Source organism: Akebia trifoliata, chromosome 3 (genome assembly GCF_017979445.1).
Source record: "Akebia trifoliata isolate Shusen 1 chromosome 3, ASM1797944v1, whole genome shotgun sequence".
Lineage (NCBI taxonomy): Eukaryota > Viridiplantae > Streptophyta > Magnoliopsida > Ranunculales > Lardizabalaceae > Akebia > Akebia trifoliata.
Genome location: NC_141377.1, coordinates 1,365,890 through 1,388,584, shown reverse-complemented (window position 1 = coordinate 1,388,584; position 22,695 = coordinate 1,365,890). Strand labels below are relative to the sequence as shown.

The 22,695-nt window shown below is 34.1% G+C and overlaps 2 protein-coding genes across 19 annotated transcripts; one reads left to right on the top strand and one right to left on the bottom strand.

The window, feature by feature from the left end:
* Nucleotides 1-409: 409 nt before the first annotated feature.
* TIM8 (translocase inner membrane subunit 8) lies at nt 410-4,058 on the bottom strand. Its single transcript, XM_086433146.1, has 2 exons — nt 3,901-4,058; nt 410-939 (listed from the first exon to the last, which is right to left on the bottom strand). The coding sequence occupies exons 1-2, from the start codon at nt 3,946-3,948 to the stop codon at nt 751-753; spliced, it is 237 nt and encodes a 78-aa protein (XP_086289272.1). The 5' UTR covers nt 3,949-4,058; the 3' UTR covers nt 410-750.
* A 2,179-nt stretch (nt 4,059-6,237) lies between these two features.
* Nucleotides 6,238-17,926, top strand: LOC147405390 (uncharacterized). Of its 18 annotated transcripts, none has more exons than XR_015175935.1 (10): nt 6,238-6,709; nt 10,679-10,812; nt 13,541-13,746; nt 13,890-13,994; nt 15,404-15,469; nt 15,563-15,631; nt 15,719-15,799; nt 16,395-16,476; nt 17,301-17,377; nt 17,769-17,926. XR_015175935.1 is itself a non-coding variant. In XM_086433145.1 (9 exons), the coding sequence occupies exons 6-9, from the start codon at nt 15,746-15,748 to the stop codon at nt 17,874-17,876; spliced, it is 321 nt and encodes a 106-aa protein (XP_086289271.1). In that variant the 5' UTR covers nt 6,238-6,709; nt 10,679-10,812; nt 13,541-13,746; nt 13,890-14,792; nt 15,404-15,631; nt 15,719-15,745; the 3' UTR covers nt 17,877-17,926. The 18 variants fall into 18 exon arrangements, 1 of the variants encoding a protein (XP_086289271.1); XR_015175934.1 differs by having other exon boundaries at nt 15,404-15,493; XR_015175933.1 differs by having other exon boundaries at nt 13,890-14,792; nt 17,769-17,925.
* Nucleotides 17,927-22,695: the final 4,769 nt, after the last annotated feature.

Sequence of the window (22,695 nt, the reverse complement as noted above, 5' to 3'; positions counted from 1 at the left end):
TACGATCTAATGGGTTGAAATCTTCATAGAGCTGGATTAATGGACATTGACAGTAGAAAAAACACTTCAATTTATGAAATCTGCCTGTCATGCAAAGGTTGCAGAAGTAGATAAGAGGATTGCCGAAGACACTTTTCTACAAGACAGCCAAGTCACTTGTGCACTTAACAAGCATTCCAGGATTTTTTAAGAATTACAAGGTCTGGGTTTTCTAGACTGTATGAATGGCTTGTTTAAGGAAAGATACATACACTTGGTGCTGTGCACATCAGGAGGCACTACAGGTAAGTCATTTGTGTCAAACTCTATATTTCATTTCAAAGCAGCTACACCTCTTTAAAATACAAGTTTATATAAGATATTAGATGGTCAGAAACGTTCAAGGAAATATACCATAATATGCAAGAAATTTCATTGGACAAATAGAAAATTATTGGGCATTTTTCCATGACACCATCAAGAACCACAGCATATCACTCTCATGATTCTAACACAAGAATTACTAAAAGATAATCATCGAGTACTGGCAGCTAAAGATCATCCTTGCATGTAGTTTCCAAACAATGCAAAGATGAAGCAATTCATTATGTGCAATGTCTGAAACTAGAAAACTGAATATAATTCTCCAAAAATACAAATCATTTCTCTTAATAATTAACCCCCACCAAAAAAAAAAAAAAAAAAAAGGAGAATTGGGGGGGAGGAGGGTGTTCTCAAGATATCTTAAATGGGGCGATTGGTCAAAATACTTCAGTGCATAGACTGAAAGCGTTTCATAATCATGAGGCTCATATCCATGTAACGTTGAGCACAGTTTGAAAGGCAAGTTGTTTCACTAGAGCTGAACTTGCTACCTGGGGTACCAGTGATACATTTGTCCCAACATGCATCAGTGAGCTTTGCCACCATCTCGTTAAGCATGGCTTTCTGCTTTTCTTGCTGCATAAAAGTGACAATTAGTGTCATTAAAATGGTTTAAGAAAGAATAAATCTAAGAAGCTCTCAATAGTGCAAGGAGGGGAAGACAACAACCACTGTTCAACGGGTCCAAACAGAGAGATCCCTAGATCAAATTCAAACTGAAATGGATGTAGATCATAATCATTTAAACTTCTTTTGGATATCTCACCGTGGTTCATCTAGCCATAAAAAATACGACGTAATAGCTCAAATGAATAGACTAAAACAAAGACAGAATCAACTAACAGGCTCAAATTTAATTGTAAACTAGATGCATCGCATTAGGTTAAAGAACCCACAAAAGATACTATTTTTTATTTTGCAAAAGTGGTTATTAGATGCTTAATTAAAAATATTGCACCTTGAGGTCACAATCAACAATGAAAATTTTCAGGTTCATTAGTGTGTATCAAATCTATTAGCATCTTTATGGGTACTTGAAGAAAAAAAAAGCAGGGGGGGGGGGGGGGGGGATTAATCCCTCATAATAGCATTTTCAAAAAGATGTGACCACTTAATTAAAAATATTGCACCTTGAGGTCACAATCAACAATGAAAATTTTCAGGTTTATTAGTGTGTATCAAATCTATTAGCACCTTTATGGGTACTTGAAGAAAAAAAAAGCAGGGGGGGGGGGGGGGATTAATCCCTCATAATAGCATTTTCAAAAAGATGTGACCACTTTGATGTCATCCAAATCTTAAAAAAAAAAAAACTATCCAAAGTTCCCCAACAAATAAACAATATGAAAAAGGAAAAGTCATTTATCAAGGACAATGCAATTTTGAAGGAATTTTGTCGGGTAGACCAGTGGTTTTTCTTCAACTTATAGTTTTGAGTTCCAACTAGAAAATGTTTAGACACCATCTGATCTAATCAGCCCATTCTTGGGAGTTCATTTGTTTTGTGATATTTTTACATCTGTAACAAGAAATGGAGAGGGGTGGCACCATCTGATATAATCAGCCCATTCTTGGGAGATCATTTGTTTTGTGATATTTTTACATCTGTAACAAGAAATGGAGAAGGGTGGCGGGGGGTGGGCCGGACAAGGGATCTAATGGAAGAGAAACCACATATATGTTTTAAAGACTGAAAAACATTTACCAACTTTCAATGACCATACACATGGAACAACCAACAATGACAGAACAAAATGTTTTTCATAACTTGATGAATCAACTAGAGAATTCAAAGTAGGTATTAGTGTTCTATTTGGGTAGAACTTAGTTTGAAACTTATTGTTCAGTTCTCATAATGAAGAATAAGACAAGAAGAAGATGAGAGATTGTTCAAACTTGACGCAGACTAAACCTCTCGTGCACCTCAATTCGACGTGGGAGCAAGCCTTCTATCTATTACAAAAAGGGTGATTTTCATTGATTCAACCAACAAATTACAACTGATATTTATCAAAAACTAAACATATTGCTATCGAACTTTTTGACTTAACCTAATAAAACAACTACTCATCTCTACCATGCATGATGTTGTACATTTGTACCACTTTTCAAAAAAAAAAATATATATATTGTACATTTGTACTAATTCAACTACTATATTGATCTGATTTAAGGCAGATCAAACCTCCTGCACATGCCGATTTGAGGTGGGAGTAAGCCTCCTAGGGATTTATCATAATGAAGAAGGGTGATTTCATTCATTCAAATGCAACTAATTACAATCAATATTTATTGAAAAAAAAAAACCCCTAAAACCTCACAAAGAATAGAGGTTATTCTATTCATTCAAGCAACTAACTACAACTGACATTTATAGAAAACTAAACCTAAAACTATTAAACTTTTTTACTTACCCTGACGAAATGCAAATACCCACCGTACATGCTATTGTACCACACATACTATATTTCATCATACTTGGAAAAGTTATATAACAGATTTTTTACTTTTGTGCCTATTTGACTTGTCATAATTGCAAAAGAAGAAAAATACACCTTGGCATGAAAGTCGTCCCAAGGCCAACTATTTTTTCTTGGCACAAAAACGTCAACCCAAACAAACCTTAGTTTTTTAAAGTGTGCTATCAACTTGTCGTTCGATTGAAGTCATGATTTTAAATCTCGTCTGAGAATGAGACGACTCGTCTGATACGTCTCGGTATCTCCCACCAATGAGATGGATAGACATGTCAAACGTATCGGACGAGATTTACATTCACAGTTCATTTTTCTCATTGTTGAATGAGATGACTCAAATGTATCGGAAAACTCGTCCGAGATGACTTGATCTCATTCATGGACGAGACAAGATGTAAAAAATGAGTTTTAAAACCATGATTGAAGTTGGTGGTCAATCGATGGCAATATGCGACTGGGGATCCCCCTAGGGAGTATGCAAGGTTCAATGGGGGACACATCCAATTGAAAGGTGATTTCATTCATTCAAGCAACTAATTACAACTGATATGTATAGGAACTAAATTTAATGCTATAGAACTTTTTCGCTAACCCAACAAAGTGCAAATAATTATACTCAGCTTTATATTTCTCATACTCCTAATAACTACGAAAGGCTACATAACAATATTTAACTTGAGTGCCTGTTTGGATCGCCTTATTGTTGAAAAAATATATATCTTTTCATGACGCAGAAACAACGACCCAAACAGACCTGAATTTTTCAAAACGTACTATCACATTCGTTCCCGAATCGAAATTGTTAACCCGCCATGCTCGAATCAAATGGACTCAAACTCAATTATGACTCAGTGATTCCCATTAGGATTCAACAATGATGGATTAGTCAACTTGAAAATGAGCTAAGATTTCCAAATCGAGCACACTAAATCCATCAACCTCAAAATCAAGGTTCCACATAACAAATCTAAAGATACAACACAAACATAAATCTGTCGTAAACGACAGAAACATTAAGTATAATGGAATCAAGAAAGATGAGAAGTTTCAGGGATCTTACATCGATAAATTGCTGCAACTCGGCGGAGTTTAGAGGCGAAGAATCCATCACGGACGGTGGTTTGGCTGCCAATATATCTATAAAACCCTAGACAACTCCCTCAAACCCTAGAACAGAGTTTGATACAGATTTCGAAGGAAAACCCATTTAGGTATTATAGGCGCGGACTTTCTAATGCCCAACGACGTTGGTAAAATAGTGTCCAACCAAAGAGCCGAGATGAGAATATATATCCTAGAGATTCAACTTGTGCTGCCAATCGGCTGGTTCGGGTCGGACTCTGCCTAAACCAGCGGCCTAAGTTGACTAAGTCGTAACCCAGCCCTAACGGGCTTAGACTTGAATCTAGCGAAATAAGATGACAAGTATTTTTATTTTATTTTAATAAAAAGGTATATTTTTAAATTTTTTTTTTATTTTTTTATTTTGGTGTTGAAGATCGTCCAATCGAATTTACAATTAATATCATATTAACCTATAATTATGCCCTAACCCAATCCGGATTAGATCAAGTCCTAATTTTTTTTTTTTTTTCATTTATTGACATATTAAAATTCCCTTTTTGAGAACCTTTTAAGGCTTTTATTTCATGAGTGTTGGCTCCACTTTATCTATTTCTCTTAGGGGTACAACTTGGTCCGGTTCAAATCGAAAATCGAACAAAATCGATTGTCTTTTGCTAGTTTGATTTAGAAAAAATTGTCGTTTGATTTTGGGTTCAATTTCATTTCATTTTCAATTCAAACTTGCACAGATCCAAACCAAATCAAGAAATGAACCGTAATATAATAAATAAATCAATATATATTTATTATGAATTATTTTAGGAATTAGGTCATAGATTAATGACTTTGTTTTTGTTGGATAAATTAATGACTTTTTTTTAATGATAGATTACTGACTTATTGTTTTTTGTTTTCATTATAAATTATATTATTTCCAAGAAAGTCTATAGATATTGATAACTCATAGGATTGAACCAAATTAAACTGACCTTAGTTTAGTTTGATTGGTTCTATTGTCATTTCGATTCAATTCTGGTTCTTATTTAGGGTAACCGACCTATGTCAGCCTGGTTCCAATTTGGCCTAATCTGAATCAAGTTGCACCCCTAATTTTTATTTATAACCTCAAATTCAAATACAATATACATTGAAAAATCAATTTTTTTTTTATTTTTTTATTCTCTTTCATTTTTGCCTTTTTTTTCGTGTGGCTCAATTCTATCATATATGTTTTGAGTTTTCCGATCGATTAAGCCTAAAAACTATCTTTGGCCTTCTAATTTTTGAGCAGTAGTAAATGTTTATTAGAGCACCCTTTTCGATTTTGGATTTCAAAAATCCGGTCTAAAATTTGATAAATGAAAAATATGCAGCTTATGATTCATATGTGTATTATCCATTTCATTTCAAAAACTCGAAAAGAAAAATTAGGCCATATGATAGTAATGTTAATAAGGATGGTAATGATGAAATTGGTGATGGTGGTGATAATGAGGTTATTGTTCCATTGATTTTTAAATACAACATTTTTGGCCTACAACAGCGTTTTATAACAGCGGATCCGTTTATCTGCCTCTATATATATACATGTTGCAGCGGATATAATTATCTGCCTCGATAGATACCTAAGCAAATGCCAACCTCATATATTCAATTCCTATAGCAGCGGGCCAGTATGTTCGCCGCTATAAAACCAAATTTTCTTTTATATTAAAGTTCGATCTAGTGAGTTTTGCTTATAAAATTGTTTTTATTTGAATATAGCAGCGGATATGAGAATCCGCCAGTAAAAAATTCAATTTTTTTTAATATAAAACGTTCTGTTAATGTGTTCTCTTTACCAATGTATTATAAAATTTAATATAGCGGCGGATTTGGATATCCGCCCCTATAGAATGACTATTTTAAATATTTAATGAAAATTGACTATAGCAGCGGATTAATATATCCGCCACTAAAAAAATCAGATTTTTTTTTTTGAAGTATAAAAAGTTATGTTGATGAGCTCTTTATCAATTTATTTTTTATTGAATATGGCAGCGGATTATTATTTCCGCCGCTACAGAATGATTTTTATTGAAAAAAAAAATAATTTATTTTATTGAGAGTGGATATAGCAGCGGATGAATGTATCCGCCGTTAAAAAATTATTTTCTTTTTTTTTTAAATTGAGTATGGCAGCGGATAAATTGTTCCGCCACTAAAAAATTAGTTTTTTTAATATAAAAAATTGGATTTATGAATTCATCTGTATTAATTTTTTTCTTTTAAATTAACATAGCAGCGGATGAGGGTATCCGCCACTAAAAAAATAGTTATTTTAATTGTTTAGGCTTGCGAATTTTTTTTTTTAATTTCCTATGAGAGCGGATTGTTTGCTCCGCCGCTATACCATATACTCCAAACGGCCGATCGATTTGGCGCAAAATTTTCGCGGTAATTTTAAAGGACGAAGGTTCAAAACTTCATTTTCGTTCAGCCATTTTCTCTTCTCTTCTTCTCATTCTCTCCATTTCTTTGAAATCCCTAAATCTTAGAGTTTTTTCCCTTTGTTCTTCCGTTTGAGCTCGATTGGAGTTTCAATCGACCCTTCTTCTGTTTAGAGGGTTGGTTCAGCCCTTGATCTCATCGTTATTTGTAGCGCCAGCTTCGTGTAACACCGGCTTCGTGTAGCACCAGCTTCGTGGTCGCTGTCGTGAGGGTTGACGCCGGATTGTACCGCTAGGAGCGAAAGGAGGGACTTGAACCCTCAACCTCAGCTGCCACAAACTCTCCTCAATCTTCAATTTGGATTCGCATCTCAGGTACTCTTTTGATGTTGAACTACGATTGTTCTACTTGTTGTCGGGTTGAAACCCTTGTTTTTTTATGCAAAAATTTGAAATTAACTTCGAGTATGAGATGACTGGGATCTCAGATTGGATGAGAGCTTTATTTCAGATTTCTAAATCAGAAAGAAGAATGATAATAAAACGGTGAACATGTCAAAAGAAATGAAGAGAGGAGAGAGATCACTATAAAGGGTAGAAAATAAGGGTAGATTTGCAGTCTTCATAATCAATGTTCTGATGAAATACATTGGAACATATAAAATTGAAAATTTAATGGGGGAAAAAAAAAAAACTGTTACTTAATGCATCAGATTCCTACAGAGTCTTGTAACAAACAAAACCATCCAAAACTGATCTGTTTCAAACCAAGAAAAAGACCTTCACACCCTAAATAAAGATTGTGAAGTCCTAGCAAACACTTTATTTCCAGATGCATTTAGGGATATTATAATAGAAACCACCACCGATCATCCAACAAGCCTCCTCTAGTGAGAATCTTTGACCAATTTCTGTAATGAGATCACACAAGTCAGAATAGTTATTGCTGGTTTTTTTTTTCCCTTGTAATTTACCTATTTCTCTATTGAATGGAATCTTTCTAGAGATCAAACAATCCTGGTTATTCACATTATCTCAATGGAAGATTGGGCATCTACACAGAATAGTCTTATTATTGAATGTAAATATTTTATTTTTTACACTTGTTAGCTCAATGGAAGATTGGGCAATACTTTGGTAGTCCTTTCAATATCTAAGTTGTAGCACAAGCAAAGCTTCTATTACGTTGGGATAAATAGGGGGTAGTGTTAGGGGTAAATTGGGCAAGTGTTCGATGGTATCAAGGAAAACTAGGAAATAACTTGGGCAATTTTTGTGGGGGTTCATCTATGTGGGTTATTGGTGGCTCGATGTTTGAAATTAGGAAGGTTGGGGAAAGTGGACAAGTTTTTGAGGTTCGTTGAGAGATGATGCGGCTTCCAAAAATGGCAAGAGAATGAAGGAATGAGTAAGAGTAGGTGAAAGAAAAAGAAATGAAATTGAGAGTTCAAACGTGTGTGAAATTAGGAGGGGTGCAACCCTTTTTATAGTGCGGAGAACATACCCATCTTGAAGATCAGTCTACTGTTGTGGGGAAATGGGGACAGCTGCTGTTGTGGCTACTGTTGTGTTTGTGTTCAATGAGTATTCTGTGTTTTTCGTAGCAGCTGATACGTCCACCACACTTGTCTTAACCAACTGTTTAAGAAAATCCCAGCCAAGAGGTGGCATATGATTCATAAATATGAGTCGATTATTTGATCTTGGCAATGCATAGTATGGAAGTTGAGTCCTTTGAGAACTATGAACCTATGATTCGTCACATAGTTCTCAAGTGTTGTGTATTATCTTTGTTGTGCATACTACCATTGGATTCAATTGAGTTTTTACATATATAGTTTTTTATCAATCAAGTCTGCTTGCTTAAGAAATACTGAAGATATGTTTGCTACATGTGCCCTCCATTATGAATGCCCAATTGATGAGCCATATCTGATATTGCACACACTTCCCAGACTTGCACTGTCCTATCAATTGCATTAGTAATCTATTAACTTGAACTATTGCTTATGAAATTAAGCCATTTAAGATGGCTTAAAATCAATATGCCACCGCCACCGTTGGTCCTGCACATTAGTTTTTAGAAAGGAAAAAAAAAAGTGTAGTTTTAATTTGTATATTTACTATGGGGGGGTGTTCAATGGCCAACTTTTTAGCAAACTTTTTGGCAAAACATTTTTCAAAACATGAGTTAGAGGTTTTGGAATGGGCTGATTTTTGGTGAGGATGATCTCTACAGTGAGGAGATCATCATCACCAAAAATCAGCCCATTCCAAAACTTCTAACCCCATCAAAAACAGTTTACAAAAAATGGACGGTCTACGATTTTTCAACTGGTAAACATGGGTTAGAAGTTTTGGAATGGGCTGATTTTTGGTGAGGATGATCTACTCACCATAGAGATCATCCTCACCAAAAATCAGCCCATTCCAAAACCTCTAACCCATGTTTTGAAAAATGTTTTGCCAAAAAGTTTGCTAAAAAGTTTGCCCTTGAACGCTACCCTTTACTATGTTGCTGCTTTGCTTCCATATTCTGTTTGTTATTTCATTTGTTTGTGTGAATGAGGTAGAAACTTACAGTGACTGGTCAATTGTTATGTGGTATGTATAGTGTGGCGTGTCTGTGTGCATAGAAACTACATTACTGATTTGTGATTTGTAAGTAGTATTATTATATTCCAGTTATTACTTCCTTTGGAAACTATAAATAGGGTTGCTTTGAAACATGGTTCAAAATTTTGTGGTTTTTGAAATGTTTTTGTGGGATGTTCTGGTTTTGGCTTGTGAAATAAGAATAAAACCTTCACTCGAGACATTTAATATTTCAAAAGGTTTATTATATTTGGTTGGGACTATTTTGGTTTTTCCTGAGATCGAAATATTTTCCGCAAACATGATTCTAAGACTTGCTTTGAAGGCATGGTTTTAAAATGAGACTGAGTCTTACAGCAAGGTCCCGTTGTGACAATAAGATCTCAGAATAAGGTGTTTCGATTGTTATCAAAGTATTTCAATCTAATCTTAGATGGTACACCTCTTGTCAAGCATGGTTCTGATCTCATCCCCATGATGTTTTAATTTCGATATATGTAGACTGTTTTTAGTGATAATCAGTTTGCTTTTACTTATCACATCTCAATTTCTTCAATATCAAGTAATCAGTCCCATCTTCTGTTGTTCCATAGCTCACGATTGTCACTGCATGATCTAGGTGTTTGCTACAAGGTCCAGTGAATATACTCTGTGATCATAGTCAATTAAATTCAAAGACAAATACCACTCCCCTAGTAAGCTTTTTCGATATGGGTCTCGAAATGAACTCTATATATGAGTTCATTGCGTTCTTCTCGAGCTCAATTTTAACATTGTTTAGATAAACGGGCTGGGATTGGTCTTTTTAATGATCCAACCTTAAGCCTGAATGTGTTAACCCAAGTTATATATTTGGCCCCAGATTATTCCTTAAGGGATATGAAACATCCCAATTAGAAAATATCGATTTTAGCAAAATTACCAGCTTGAAAACCCAGGGGTGTATCAAACAAAAGGATTTGGGGTCCTTGCACTATTGATGAGGGCCACCATTTATGTGTGTATCTGTCTGTTTCTTTCTTGAAACTCTAGTGCTTTATTTTAGAGTGCCTAAGTTAGTCTTTTTTTCATTATTTTTTTACCTTTTTTCCAATCAAGACCCATACATTGCTTAGAACAAAACAATGGTCAAAAAGTCCATCATCTTTAATTAGAGATTTTGGTATTGTGGTTTGTGCTTTAGAACCAAAAGTATAATCCAAAGCTGCTTTCTTTCCATTTTTCTCAGAGCATCTTCACTAAAAAACAGAATTAGCTTTGCAGATTTTTAAGTTCTCTCCACCACACAAAGTGATTGATTATGAGGGATGTATTGCACACTAGAAAACTATTATTACACACTTATATTCAATTTGGGGGTTAGGGAAGAGTGAAATTAAACATGAAAGCTAGAGGTCTAAAAGAGGTACACAAGGAGAATCAAGAAATGTTTGTTGTGCCTTGTATTCTGTTGGTGGTTATCGAACTGTATGTGTAGTGTTTTATGTAAGTGAGTTCCAATAATTACTGATTAGTATTTTGATTTTAGAGTTCTGTTGTTCGTTACTCATTACTAAAATCCTTCTCTACTTAGAATTATCAGATTTTAAAATTCTTATAGCTTCCATTAGAGCACTTATTCATGAATGGATAGCTAACTTAATTTGTATGTATCTCTGGAGCATTCATGTCATGTTTGAGAGTTTGTAGTCATAAATTTTCATTGTAGGCCCATTAGCTTGTCTAATCATTTCTAAAATTTTCTCGCAGGCTTTTCTGTGAAGCCAATAGATTGATTTCTTGTGAACATTGGCTGCACTAACTTGTCTCTCAGTCTTATTTGCAAAAAGGAAAGCGAAATTCCCAATTTATAAGAGATCACTGGCAGTTCAAGTTGAGTATAGGTATTATTTTTATTTTCCATTTTTTCTATTGCAGGTTGTACCAGTGATCTCTTGTCTACAAATTGAATTTTGTTGTGGTATAGGTGGGAAATGGGGAAGCAATTGAAGTTGGGGAGTTATTTGAACTTTGAAAGATGTCTATTGGTATTATGTTATGGGTTTTGTCACCTAATAGTAATTCAAAATAAGGCTCACATTACATGAGCCAATTTCACAGATTGACACAAATACCATTGGCATTAGTTCTACTTCATATAACATTAGTGATTGGTTTCAAAAGTAACAGATTAGGTAAGACTTTCTAGGTAACTGTTATAGAAGTTCAATAGTTGAAATGAAATGTAGCAGTTTTGCCAAGCATATAACATTAGTGATTGGTTTCTAGGTAACCTTGTACAGATAACGGAAGTCATAACCATATTTGTATTCACAAGCATCAAACTAAGAACTTACAAAAGCATAACAATGGCTTTGAGTAGAAAAAATGTCCTAACCTTTAGATGCAAGGTGACCCTTCCATCACTTGAGTCTGACAAAGGATATGCTTCAATGTAGCATAGATCACTGTCTCCATTGACATTCTCTTGTTTATTATTCATTTGAACTATCACATTTTCTTGAATGCCTTAATTTATAATTTTGATTTTCCTCAACATCTGTATCACTAATATGCTCGATCTATTAACATGAGTCTCATTATCAAAGAACAAAATGCAACTTCAGCTTCATACCTGTATCAACTAATATCCTCTGGTGCCCACTGTGGGATGCTCTCCATTATAGCCACTCTTCACGTACTAGAAGCCTACATTACAAATTCCATCCAAACCCACTGAACTTCAATGGATTGATAATGCTGGGAAGGTAGGAATGAAAATGGGTAACATAAAAGGGACTGCAAGACCTTCATTGGGAAATAAAATATTCTTTAATTTATTAATTAGGTTCTACAAATGACCATAAACCCGTGTCCAAAGTCACATGTTCATTTTCTCAGGTAAAATATCACTGCAATACTACTACTATTTTAGACCCTAGAACAGAAAATAAATCCTGATCAAGATGACAGATGGTGAATCACCATTAGCTCCACACCAAGGCCTGTAACCAGTGTATATGTATTCAAGCCATGCCTCCACTTGTTGCTGTACGCATTATTTGAAATAAAGCTGAAATAGAACAAAGAAAGTAATTAGTAAAACCAGAGGTACTAAGTAGGCAACACCTAGTGGTTGTCACTTAGTTTCTTACCAGCACAGTAGGTTGTATAGACATCTGTTTTTTTTTTTCTTCAAAAAATAGTATTAGCACTACATCATAGCTATCATTCACCTCTCTATCAATCATTAAATGCAATGTGAATCAAATGTGTATTGTAACAAGAAAAATCAGTAAAGAACATGACATATGTACCTAATCATCCAATATGTTAGCTCTCTCTATATATATATATATATATTGTAACTCAATGTCAGAAAAGTGTGATAGATTGTGGATATGTATTCAAAGTCCATGTCCATGAAGACAAAAACTTGCACTTAAGGTGCTCTTAAAGTCCATGATAGGTTATGCTTGTGCCATTCGCTTTTAAAGTGCTCCCGATATTGCTTGGCGTCCCTCACAGTTGCATTACATGTAATGCACTTGTTCTGCTTGACCTCTCCAGCATTTTCATTTACTGTTGTAGAGATGATGACTTGTTTCTGTATTTTCTCACTTAATCGGATTATGGAATCAATGGTGTCATCCTTGGAATGGCATGATGGAATGTCTTCATGGTCATCATAGTGATCAACACAGGTATCACCCTCAAAATGCACCAATACAGCAAGTATTTCCAACTTCCCTTGCAAATTCCTCACCAAGACATCACACTCCCTATAAAAACTAGGTTCCATTTCACAAACCTACACAATTAAGAATAAAAAGCGGTTTCTTTGGATGTGTTGTTGGGTGGTGTTGATATTCTTAGGTGTGTTAGGTCTCTTTGTAACTTGGAGGTTAGTGATTGATTTGTCTTGTGATTTATGAGATTGTGTTCTTTTATTATGTCTTCATCATGCAATTGTTTTCACTCTTGTTGCAATTTATCACTCGGGTCGATTTATTTTGAACTTTAGGAATCCATTTTGAACAATTTTTCCCGCGCATGTAAGATTGGGTACTTCTTATTTGCCAAGATTACTCTGGAAATACAGGAAAAATGATTCATTAATTACTAATTAGATACCCAATTGGGTTAGTTAACGCATTACTAAAGTGAAGCATCCATGAATTGTTTGAAGGGATTTATCAGATGCTCACTCCTAAGTCATTGTTAAAAGAAATTTTTTCATGTGTGGAGGTCATACAGGGCCTATTATATTATATCCAAATTTTTTCAACACTACTTCCTTTGGCATCAAGTTTCTGCTGTTACACTTTCCACATTGTTGGGTCTCATAATAATTATTAGAATGGTGCAACCCATTTTTCAGATTTAATGAGACGTGCTCTTACAAATTCAAGAAGGACTGAAAAAATGAAATAGAATATCCACTTAATTGCCTATAGCCACGTTTTCTGTTAAGAATGTTCATATCCACTCTTAATACCTAAATCCATGGCCTTTTTGATTTTCTTTAATACGAGGAACTACTAATAAAATCATGCATAAACTATTGAACCATTTTTTTCATTCATATATTATCATATTGGTACCAATTTCAGTATTCAATTTCCTGTGTAGGTTCGTCGTGTGCAGATTTCATGGAGACACTTGACAATCTGAAGGCAAGAAACTCAATTTCAGCAACCACAGCAATGCTGCATCTATGACAACCAAATGGGAGAAGGTTGGGTCTGGAGTGGGAAGCCTGAGTGCTCCACTCCCAATGCCATCATCTTCAAAAATAACACAACTGGGACTAGGCTGAGGTCCTATCAGTTGCTCTGGTCAGTACACTCCTGATGGTGATCAAAATGCCATCATATTTGGAACAAATTTAATATCGTTGTGCTTTTGCTTCGTTGATTATTCAAATTTCTGTTTAGTGGTGAGAGAGGAAATTACTGATTATGCCTCCTCAACTTCACAGGTAATTTGAAAGATGTGAGAAAATCGCAACCACCTCAAGTAATGGAACCTCTAGAGTCAAAACATGGTTAAGTGTGCTATGTGGACAAAAGAAAAAATTGCATGCGTAAGCCAATTTTTTTCGATAGTGACAAGGATTTGCATATCTTGCACTAAAATTTTCTCTTGTTCATCCATTTACCTACATTTTCATTAGCGTGTGCAATTGGCAAGTCTTTCGTTAGTTGGTCATACTAGAGATAAGAGAATATTTCAACTGCAATAACTGTCCATGAGTAGGTACATATCACCATGAACCAAAGTAGAAACCTTTTTGTACATGTTAGAATCAAATACAGTGAGAGATAAATTGGGACATTCTGGGAATATGTAAAATTGGGCATACTATTATGCCCATTCCTACTCCATCATTATCTATCAACTCTTAGTGCCTAATGACTTCTAGTCTTAGGTAAAACTCTTAAATAACTTGTGCTCAAGTTAAGAGTATGGCATAGAGAAATCTCATGAGAGTTGAACGACGAAACAGGATTCATGTTGCATACAACAACCATCTGATATGTTAATGTTTTCTTTCATATTACATGTTTTGGACTAGATTGCCATTACTACCAAAGGTCAGAGTGGTACCCACGATTAAGTAGCCTCCCAAACCCATCGCATGAGTGATTCAGAACAAGGGGTACCCATACGTAATGCGAGGGTGTAGGCATTTGGGGTAATGTTATAGAAGCAAAGTGTGAAGGGAGAGTTGAAAACATCTAAAACTCAATAGTTTCCATCTTACTCTATGATGTATTCTCTGAATATGCCTTGATTGATAAATTTGAATGTCTTGGAAGGAGGAACAGTGGCTTGAGAAACAGAGGAAAGGATGAAGAGGAAAAGGAATATGAAGGAAAATGTGAGTGAAAGTGAAGAAGACATTGTTGGATGGCTATGTATTATCTCGCCTCCAGCAATTTATTAATAAAGGATCAAGTCAGAACATTAAGTTTGAACCTGGATAATGGGTCTCTTTCTATGGCTTGTTATTGTAATAAAGAGCCAATATTAGACTTTGACCACAACTCTTCATTATTTATTTATTTAGATTTTAAATCATTATAATCTGACTATTCCACGTGGCAAACTCAATCGACTACTCTGACATGACAAGTTCAAAATCGTAGATCTACTCTCCTCGGCATTCACAACTGTACTTTCCCATAAAAAAATGTATCTAGAGGGAACCATGTATCCTAAGGAGCACAGATCTATGCTGCCCCTACTTGTCACGTAGTCGATGGAGTATACCCATGAGATAGTCAGGTATCACGACTCTTTAGATTTTATAAGCAGACTTCAACTTTTAGTTAAAAACTATACCCTTCAATTATTTTCTAAATACGTGTACATGAGCAATGGCAGTCTTGCTTCTCATTTATATAGTAAGTACAATAGCTCCTTCTTCTTCTTCTTCTTCATATGGATTTTATATGTTTATTTATTGTTGTTAATTTATCATGTTGGCAGGTCAAGCATCTTTGATGCAAAGGCTGGAATTGCTCTGAATGAGAAGTTCGTGAAACTCGTGTCTTGGTATGATAATGAATGGGGTTACAGGTAATTTCACTCTCTAAATGCTTGTATTAATTATCCCTCTCATGAGTTTTTTTGCTCTTGCTGCTGAAGTTACTGTGGTGCCACCTTCACAATTAATGGCTCTGATTGGTCAGGCTTTGAAATGGCAACAGCACCAAGGTAGTAATCTCTTTGAGTTGTTCGATTTGTGGGTTAAAAAATTGCATTTTCATTCATCTTGATGAACCATGGTGCTATGGAACGCAGTTTGATTTGTTTCGAGGGACAGCTGCAATGAAACAAGATGAAGATGATATGTATCTAACTACTCTTGGGTACACAATCAAGGTATATATTTTCTTATTAACACATTCAATGCCATCTATTCTAAAAGTGCAAAATTTATGCAACCATTATGTGTATGGGGTGTTATTTAATTTAGAAAGTGGTGCTTGGCTGCGTGTTACTGTGTTTCACTGTTGCTTCTAATCAAAGGATAACTTTCTGTTTTTGTTTTTTCGAGTTGTATAAAAAAACATAGAAGTGTAAAGAAGGCACACATGCTGGTTGTTCGGTTATACATTTGACACTTCTCAATTTAACCATTTTGTTTCAGTCTTTAATTTTTTCTCCACTACGACATGACCCTAATTATATAAGCTTAAACATATTTCAACCATTTCTTAATGTTGGCTTTATATCCCTAATGCACTAACCATAGCTCTAATCCCATCAGCTCATGTTATTAACTTTTTATTTTTTGCTCAATTTTTGCAAATTTATCTCATCAGCTCATGTTATTATATCCCTAATGCACTAACCTAGTCCCCTGTTTTACTGTAGTGTCTGAATCATTTAACACAATTGAATACCAAAATGAGGAAATAATAGAGTTTTTTTTTTCTTGAAGTATTCTTGAGCTAACAATCTAAATTGCACACAGAAATTGTCATGCAGAGTTGTTGCATCTAAAAAGGTTGTACTTCGGGCTTTGAAACTATTGGCCTTTGGTCTTTTGCTTCAAGGTGATGTATTTCATTATTTTCCTTACTGTATAATTCAATATGCGTTTGGTTTTCCTCATTTTTTTATGCTTTCAAAGTGCATTAGCATGCGTATTTTTTGTTCTCAGTTGGTACACAAAAAAGAAAGGAAGCTTGTAGAGAAGTTTTTGAAAATAGTTAATTTTTTTCTAACTCTAGTCAAACATATTAGCAGGAGGCATGTAAAACCCATGTGATATGCTTAAGTCGAGAAATTGCCCTTTAAGAAATGCGACAATCACTTTTTCTATTGCGTTGATAGTAAAATACATGAAATTATTAAGAGTATCGTAGTAAATTTACATATAAATCTCAGATATAAGAATAGTTAAATAATGGAGCCAATGGAAGCATTGTTGAGTTTGGGTTAAAAGTTAAATCTTTTCAAAATCTCGGGAAAAAAACAATTATGAAAAGAATACCAATTCAGTGTTTGAAAAGAGAAAGGAAAAAAATGCAGGAGGCACTTCTATTTTTTCTTGTGGGCATCTTCCCTTTATAACAATTTTTGGGGGATAGAAAGGGAGAATACTCAGAAGAGGAGATCGACTCATCTCTTTGAAGTTCAGGAACAAGAATGTATTCTTAAAAGACATAAATACCCCTTTGGAGATTAAGTGAAAGAATTATTTTATAGGTTTATTTGAAGATTTTGGCAAAAAATTTGTATATATATCTAAGCAGCCCTGTTCTTTACAAGTAGTAGATATTAAATTAGAACTTTAGCAACTCTCTGATGAATGCCTGCAGCAGTGTAGGAAAATATTCGATCTTATTTCTAATTTGTGTATTTTCCTTCTATTCAGGAGGTTATTTTCATGGACTCTATGATCTAACTTATGGAGTTGATATCGAACACATTAGATGGACGGGTATACTGCAGGTATTTTTTTTCCCACTCCATATGCTACAATTTAGGTCATGGGATATATTAGCATGGCTAGCTGTTTTTTTTTTCCAAGTTGGAATTCTGAATTGTTTGAATCTGGTGAGAGTCCAATAGAAACAATATGTTTTCTCTGGATGAATCCATGCCAGAAATCAATGTTAAGTACAAGTACTGATAACTTGCAGCATTTTTTACCTTCGATTCATGGAGACTAGCCATGGAAATACTAATACTCTTCTTTATCCCTTTGTTAGAACACTAGTGTTATGTGATCTATAATCACAGAAATGGCCATTAAACGGTGTTCACATTTGAGTTGGTTTCAGTTTGTGTAAGCTTATTTGTGTCTGAAAATTTTGATTAACAAAGACATGCTTCTTCGTAGAGAATTGCAATCGCTTATCTGTTTGCTGCACTATGTGAGATTTGCTTCAAGAATGATGATGTCGTCCATATAGAGATATCCTTGTTGAGAAAGTATCGGTTCCAGTAGTGATGATGCGTCATCAGGTCTATTAATTGGGTGTCCTTATTGTGGATTATATTACTTACTAATTCTATTGATAAAGGAGAAAAAACAGATCTTTATTAATATTCAGGAAAAAATATTTATTTTTTTTAAATTTAAAAATTTACCTATTGTGGCGGATCTGAATATCCGCCGCTATATAATGTATATTCTGATAATTGAAAAATGACCTATTGTGGCGGATCTGAATATCCGCCGTTATACAATATATTTTATTAATTAAAAGATGAACCTATTGCAGCGGATATGAAAGTCCGCCGCTATAAATTGATTATTCTATTAATTTAAAAATTGATCTATTGCAGCGGATTATAATATCCGCCGCTATATGGTCAATATTATATTAATTTTAAAAATCGATCTATTAAGGCAGATATAAATATCCACCGCTACAGATAGTACATTTTATAGCGGATCTAATGTTCCGCCGCTACATTTAGCGACCGAGGCTGCAGCGTCGGATCTGGTTTCCGCTGCTCATCGCCGCAATATCTTTTACTGGCGGAAAAATTACCATTTAGCGGCGGATATGTCCGCCGCTATAGACCAAAAATGTTGTTTCCAAAGTCAAAGAACAAATTATCAATTTGAAAAATTAAGATGTAATCTCAAATAAATGTAGAGGGTTAATGTCATTATTTTTTTAAAAGATAAAAATGACATTTGTCATGCAAAAATGTGGATTCCTCCAAAATTTTGAAGCATGGTTGCTTCAAAGTCGATTTGTGTTACACGCCACAGCTTACAAGTTTACATTTTTTTTCTATCTAATTTTATAAAAATTCGTATAATTCAGAAAAGTCGCAAAATACTTAAAAATCATGTTTTATTCTTTTCAAACTTAAAATCCGTGAATTATTAAGAATAACTTAATAATCCGGAGAATAATACTTTAATTGAAAAAAAAAAAAAAAAAAAATCGTGAAATTTTTAAGAATTAAATGGGAGATTACTAACAAGGTTCTACACTATATAACCTATAATATTAAAAATGGTTCACCAACACTATTACAACTTACAATCATTATAGTCCACCTAAATACCTAACCTAATGCTATCTAAGGCAATTGATTGGTAGATCATTCTAATGAAAATCTGTCAATCTTAACCATAGAGGATTAAATTGGGCTCGAAACTATACGATATTTAAATATTAATTTGTAGAGTATGGTAAAATGATAGCAACTAATTATTCTATCTTATATAATCTTCTCAACAACTACGAAAAATCCATCCCATATAATACCAATTAAATTCTTCACACGTTTTCCAAGCATGCAAACTAAAACATCAAGGGTATTTTGATAATTAAATTCCATAAACCCCAGCACACACTCTCCATGGATTATAAGAACTGTACATATATTGCATGAATTCCAACTTGATTATTCTGAGAATCGATTTTGGGAAGTTGTACCTTTTCAAAATGGAGAGATTTGGAGAGATGATATTGGCTCTTGGGTTCCAATTCCTTCCAACTGATGAAGAACTTGTGGGTCACTACTTGAAGCGTAAAGTTCTTGCTTCCCCATTGCCTTGTACCATTGTTTCCGAGGTTGATGTTTTGAAACACAATCCTTGGAATTTGCCAGGTTTGTTGGAATCTCTATAATTAATTCTCATATTTCATGAACATCAATCTTCAATTATTTTTTTCTTTTCTAAATTATGAATTTTACTAAACTACAACTTAAGAAATAATTTAAGCGTTTCATGCACGATTTTATGTAAATCGGAGCATGTGCGCTACTTTTTAAGGCCAACTGGGAACAAATCAAATAGAGTGACCAATTCTGGTTACTAGGAGTCTACAGGAAGTGAGAAGGAAAATTTGGATTCTAGAAACAATATAATTGGAGTCAAGAAAAGATTGGTTTTCTACATAGTAAAACCTCCAAATGGGCCTCAAACTGAGTGAATTACGCATGAAAAACACCTTATTCGTGGTTCTGAAGGTACTACCCACCAAGTGAGTTTTACATTTTTATTTAGTTTTATTTTAAATGAAATTTACAACTATATATTTGCTCAAAGCTTGGGCTTATGAGAAATAATTATTTAACCAAGAAACCCCCCCAAGGCATTGTATCAGTGGTAAAACTAGCAGTGACAAGGATTTTCTACCTTTGGCGGTGTGTTGGAAACTTGGTGGCCGCCTGACTTATCTTGTTGCATGTGGGAAACTCTTTATGGGGTACGTCGCGGAGTGCAATCTTAGAGATTAGTCCCATCCAAAAAAGGATTGGAGAACCCCCATGGTAAAAGAAAAAAAAAAAACAATTGTTTAACAATAAAAACTATGAAGTTTGAAGGGACAATAGGCGTTATCATGTTTAACAATAACCTTGAATTTTTTTTAGGGGTGGAAATGCACAATTATTCTTGTACGTCTAGTTGTTTTATTTGAAAATTGTTATATAATTCGTTAATTATTCAAAAAATCACTAACTATGAGCAAGCCAAAGTTTTTCGCATTTACCCCCACATATTACAATTTTCATTTTGAGGACCCAATGAGGCTTTTATTTTGTCATTTATCATTTATAATCCCAAATTCACATACTACAAATTAACACTGAAAAAATAAAACCTTAATTTATTTTCCTCTCTCTTTCATTTTTCTTTCTGGTTTTTTATTTCGCTCAATCCTGACTTTTTGTTTCTCACTTTTCTAGTTCAATCAAACCTGCAAAGTGTCTAAGGGCTTCTGGTTTTGAAGATTCAGCAATTTCTACTAGTAGTCCAATAAAAGCAAAAATTAAAACAATTATAATAAATTATCATCATTACCCTTAACTCATTCTTAAATAAGTTAATAACATATGACACTTTTTTTTGCATATTTATTAAACATTTAAGCCTTATTACAAATCGATAAAACTTGGATACCTATAAACATATTACATTATAATATTTATTCCTAAATAGTATATATAAAACATATTTAAAATTAAGAACATACTATCTTACTTAATTGAGTTACTCAGCTCATGTTAAAATAATCTGAGAGGAGAGAGAAGATAGATAAAAGGAGTGAAAAGATTAATTGTTGATCAATAATAGTGAGATCCAATAACATGCAAACAATGATTAGTTATTATTTAATTTTGAGATCTTTAAGTGTAAAGAGAGAATAATGAAAATATTATTATGCTATTGAGATATAAATTTTTTTACAAAATATAGGTTAATTTGTGTTTTAATGATATTTGCAGAAAGTATTTTTGATTTGTTTAATTCAAGAAAATAATAAATCGTGAAATATTTGAAAAGGTTCAAAAAGTCACGAATTTTTACAAGGAGCTGAATTGGACAGAAGTTTTAATCGTTTTGTGTATCATTCAAAAAATTCGGCTATAATTCGTTAATTATTCGAAGAATTACTAACTATGTGAACGGCCCACAATCTTTGTTCCCAAGACTCACCAACCACCCCTTAAACGAAAAAATTACTCGCTTATTAAAAACGCAAAAATAGTTATTCACCTAAAAGATTTGTTAATTAATATAGGATATGTTCACATCCCTTCTAAAAAGGAAGGATCGTGATAATCTGACTACCCTCCGTGGCACATTAAATCGACTCTCGTGACGTGACAAATTTGGGAATCGTAGATCTGTATGCCTCGGGATACAAAACTGCACCCCCTATCCCAAGAGAACCAAGTATCACGAGGTGTATAGATCTACCGTTCCTGAACTTGTCACGTCAGGAAAGTCGATTGAGTGCGCCACGTGGGGTAGTCAGATTATCACGACTCAAAAAGGAAACATCCCTCCTAAAAAGGAAACCTGGATCATTGTCAATACATAATCTATACTATTTAGCATGGTTCACAAACCATTAAATTCTTACCACATTCTCCACCATTTACATTAAAACATCAAGGGTATTTTGATAATTAATTTCCATAAATACTCAGAAGAACTCTCTTATAAGAACTAGAGATCACTGGACCTTTATAGGCTGTCTGAAATCTGAATTCACCTAACCAAGTAATTGGTCTGAGAATCGATTTTTGGAAGTTGTACTAGTGTTTCAAAATGGAGAGAAATGGGAACCAATTCCTTCTTACAGATGAAGAACTTGTCCGTCACTACTTGAAGGTCAAAGTTCTATTTTCCACAGTGCGTTGTACCAAAATTCCTGATGTTAATGTTTACAACCATGATCCTTGGGCTTTACCAGGTTAGTTGGAATCCCTATAATTCTCATAATTCATGAACTTCAATTTATTATTTATGTATTTTTTTTTAAATTATGAATTTTGTTAAATTACCACCTAGAAATAATTTCAGTGTTTCTTGTTTGTAGGTAATGTTGAGCAAGTTAGGTATTTTTTCAGCCCAAGGGATGAGACGTATGGGAATGGGGACGGACCCAATCGAGTGACCTTGTCTGGTCACTGGAAGGCTAATGGTATTGACCAGGAAATTATTGATTCAAGGTTTAATCGAGTCATTGGGATGAAGAAAACTTTGGTCTTTCGTATGGGGAGTCCACCTAATGGGCCTCTAACTCAGTGGATTATGCATGAGTTCCAGTTTGTTGGTATTGAACCTAATACGCAAGTGAGTTTCACAAATTTTATTATTTAGTTTTGTATATTAAAGAATGAAATAGTTTCTACTCTAATCCATGCAAAATTATAAAAATAAATGAAACAAACCCATTTCTTGTCAACCGTGAAAATTAAAGATTTGGTCCTAAGTATATGGTTATGTTTAATTAGTTTAATTATTATTTCTTATGCAGAACTCCATGGAAATGGGGGAGTGGGTA

Excerpts from the sequence above, each read along its gene's own strand:
- TIM8 (XM_086433146.1), bottom strand. The coding sequence starts at position 3,948 with ATGGATTCTTCGCCTCTAAACTCCGCCGAGTTGCAGCAATTTATCGAT. Across the intron at positions 940-3,900 it reads AGTTGCAGCAATTTATCGAT|CAAGAAAAGCAGAAAGCCAT; the intron begins GTAAGATCCCTG and ends ACTTTTATGCAG.
- LOC147405390 (XM_086433145.1), top strand. The coding sequence starts at position 15,746 with ATGAAACAAGATGAAGATGATATGTATCTAACTACTCTTGGGTACACA. Across the intron at positions 16,477-17,300 it reads CTTTGGTCTTTTGCTTCAAG|GAGGTTATTTTCATGGACTC; the intron begins GTGATGTATTTC and ends CCTTCTATTCAG. Across the intron at positions 17,378-17,768 it reads GATGGACGGGTATACTGCAG|AGAATTGCAATCGCTTATCT; the intron begins GTATTTTTTTTC and ends GCTTCTTCGTAG.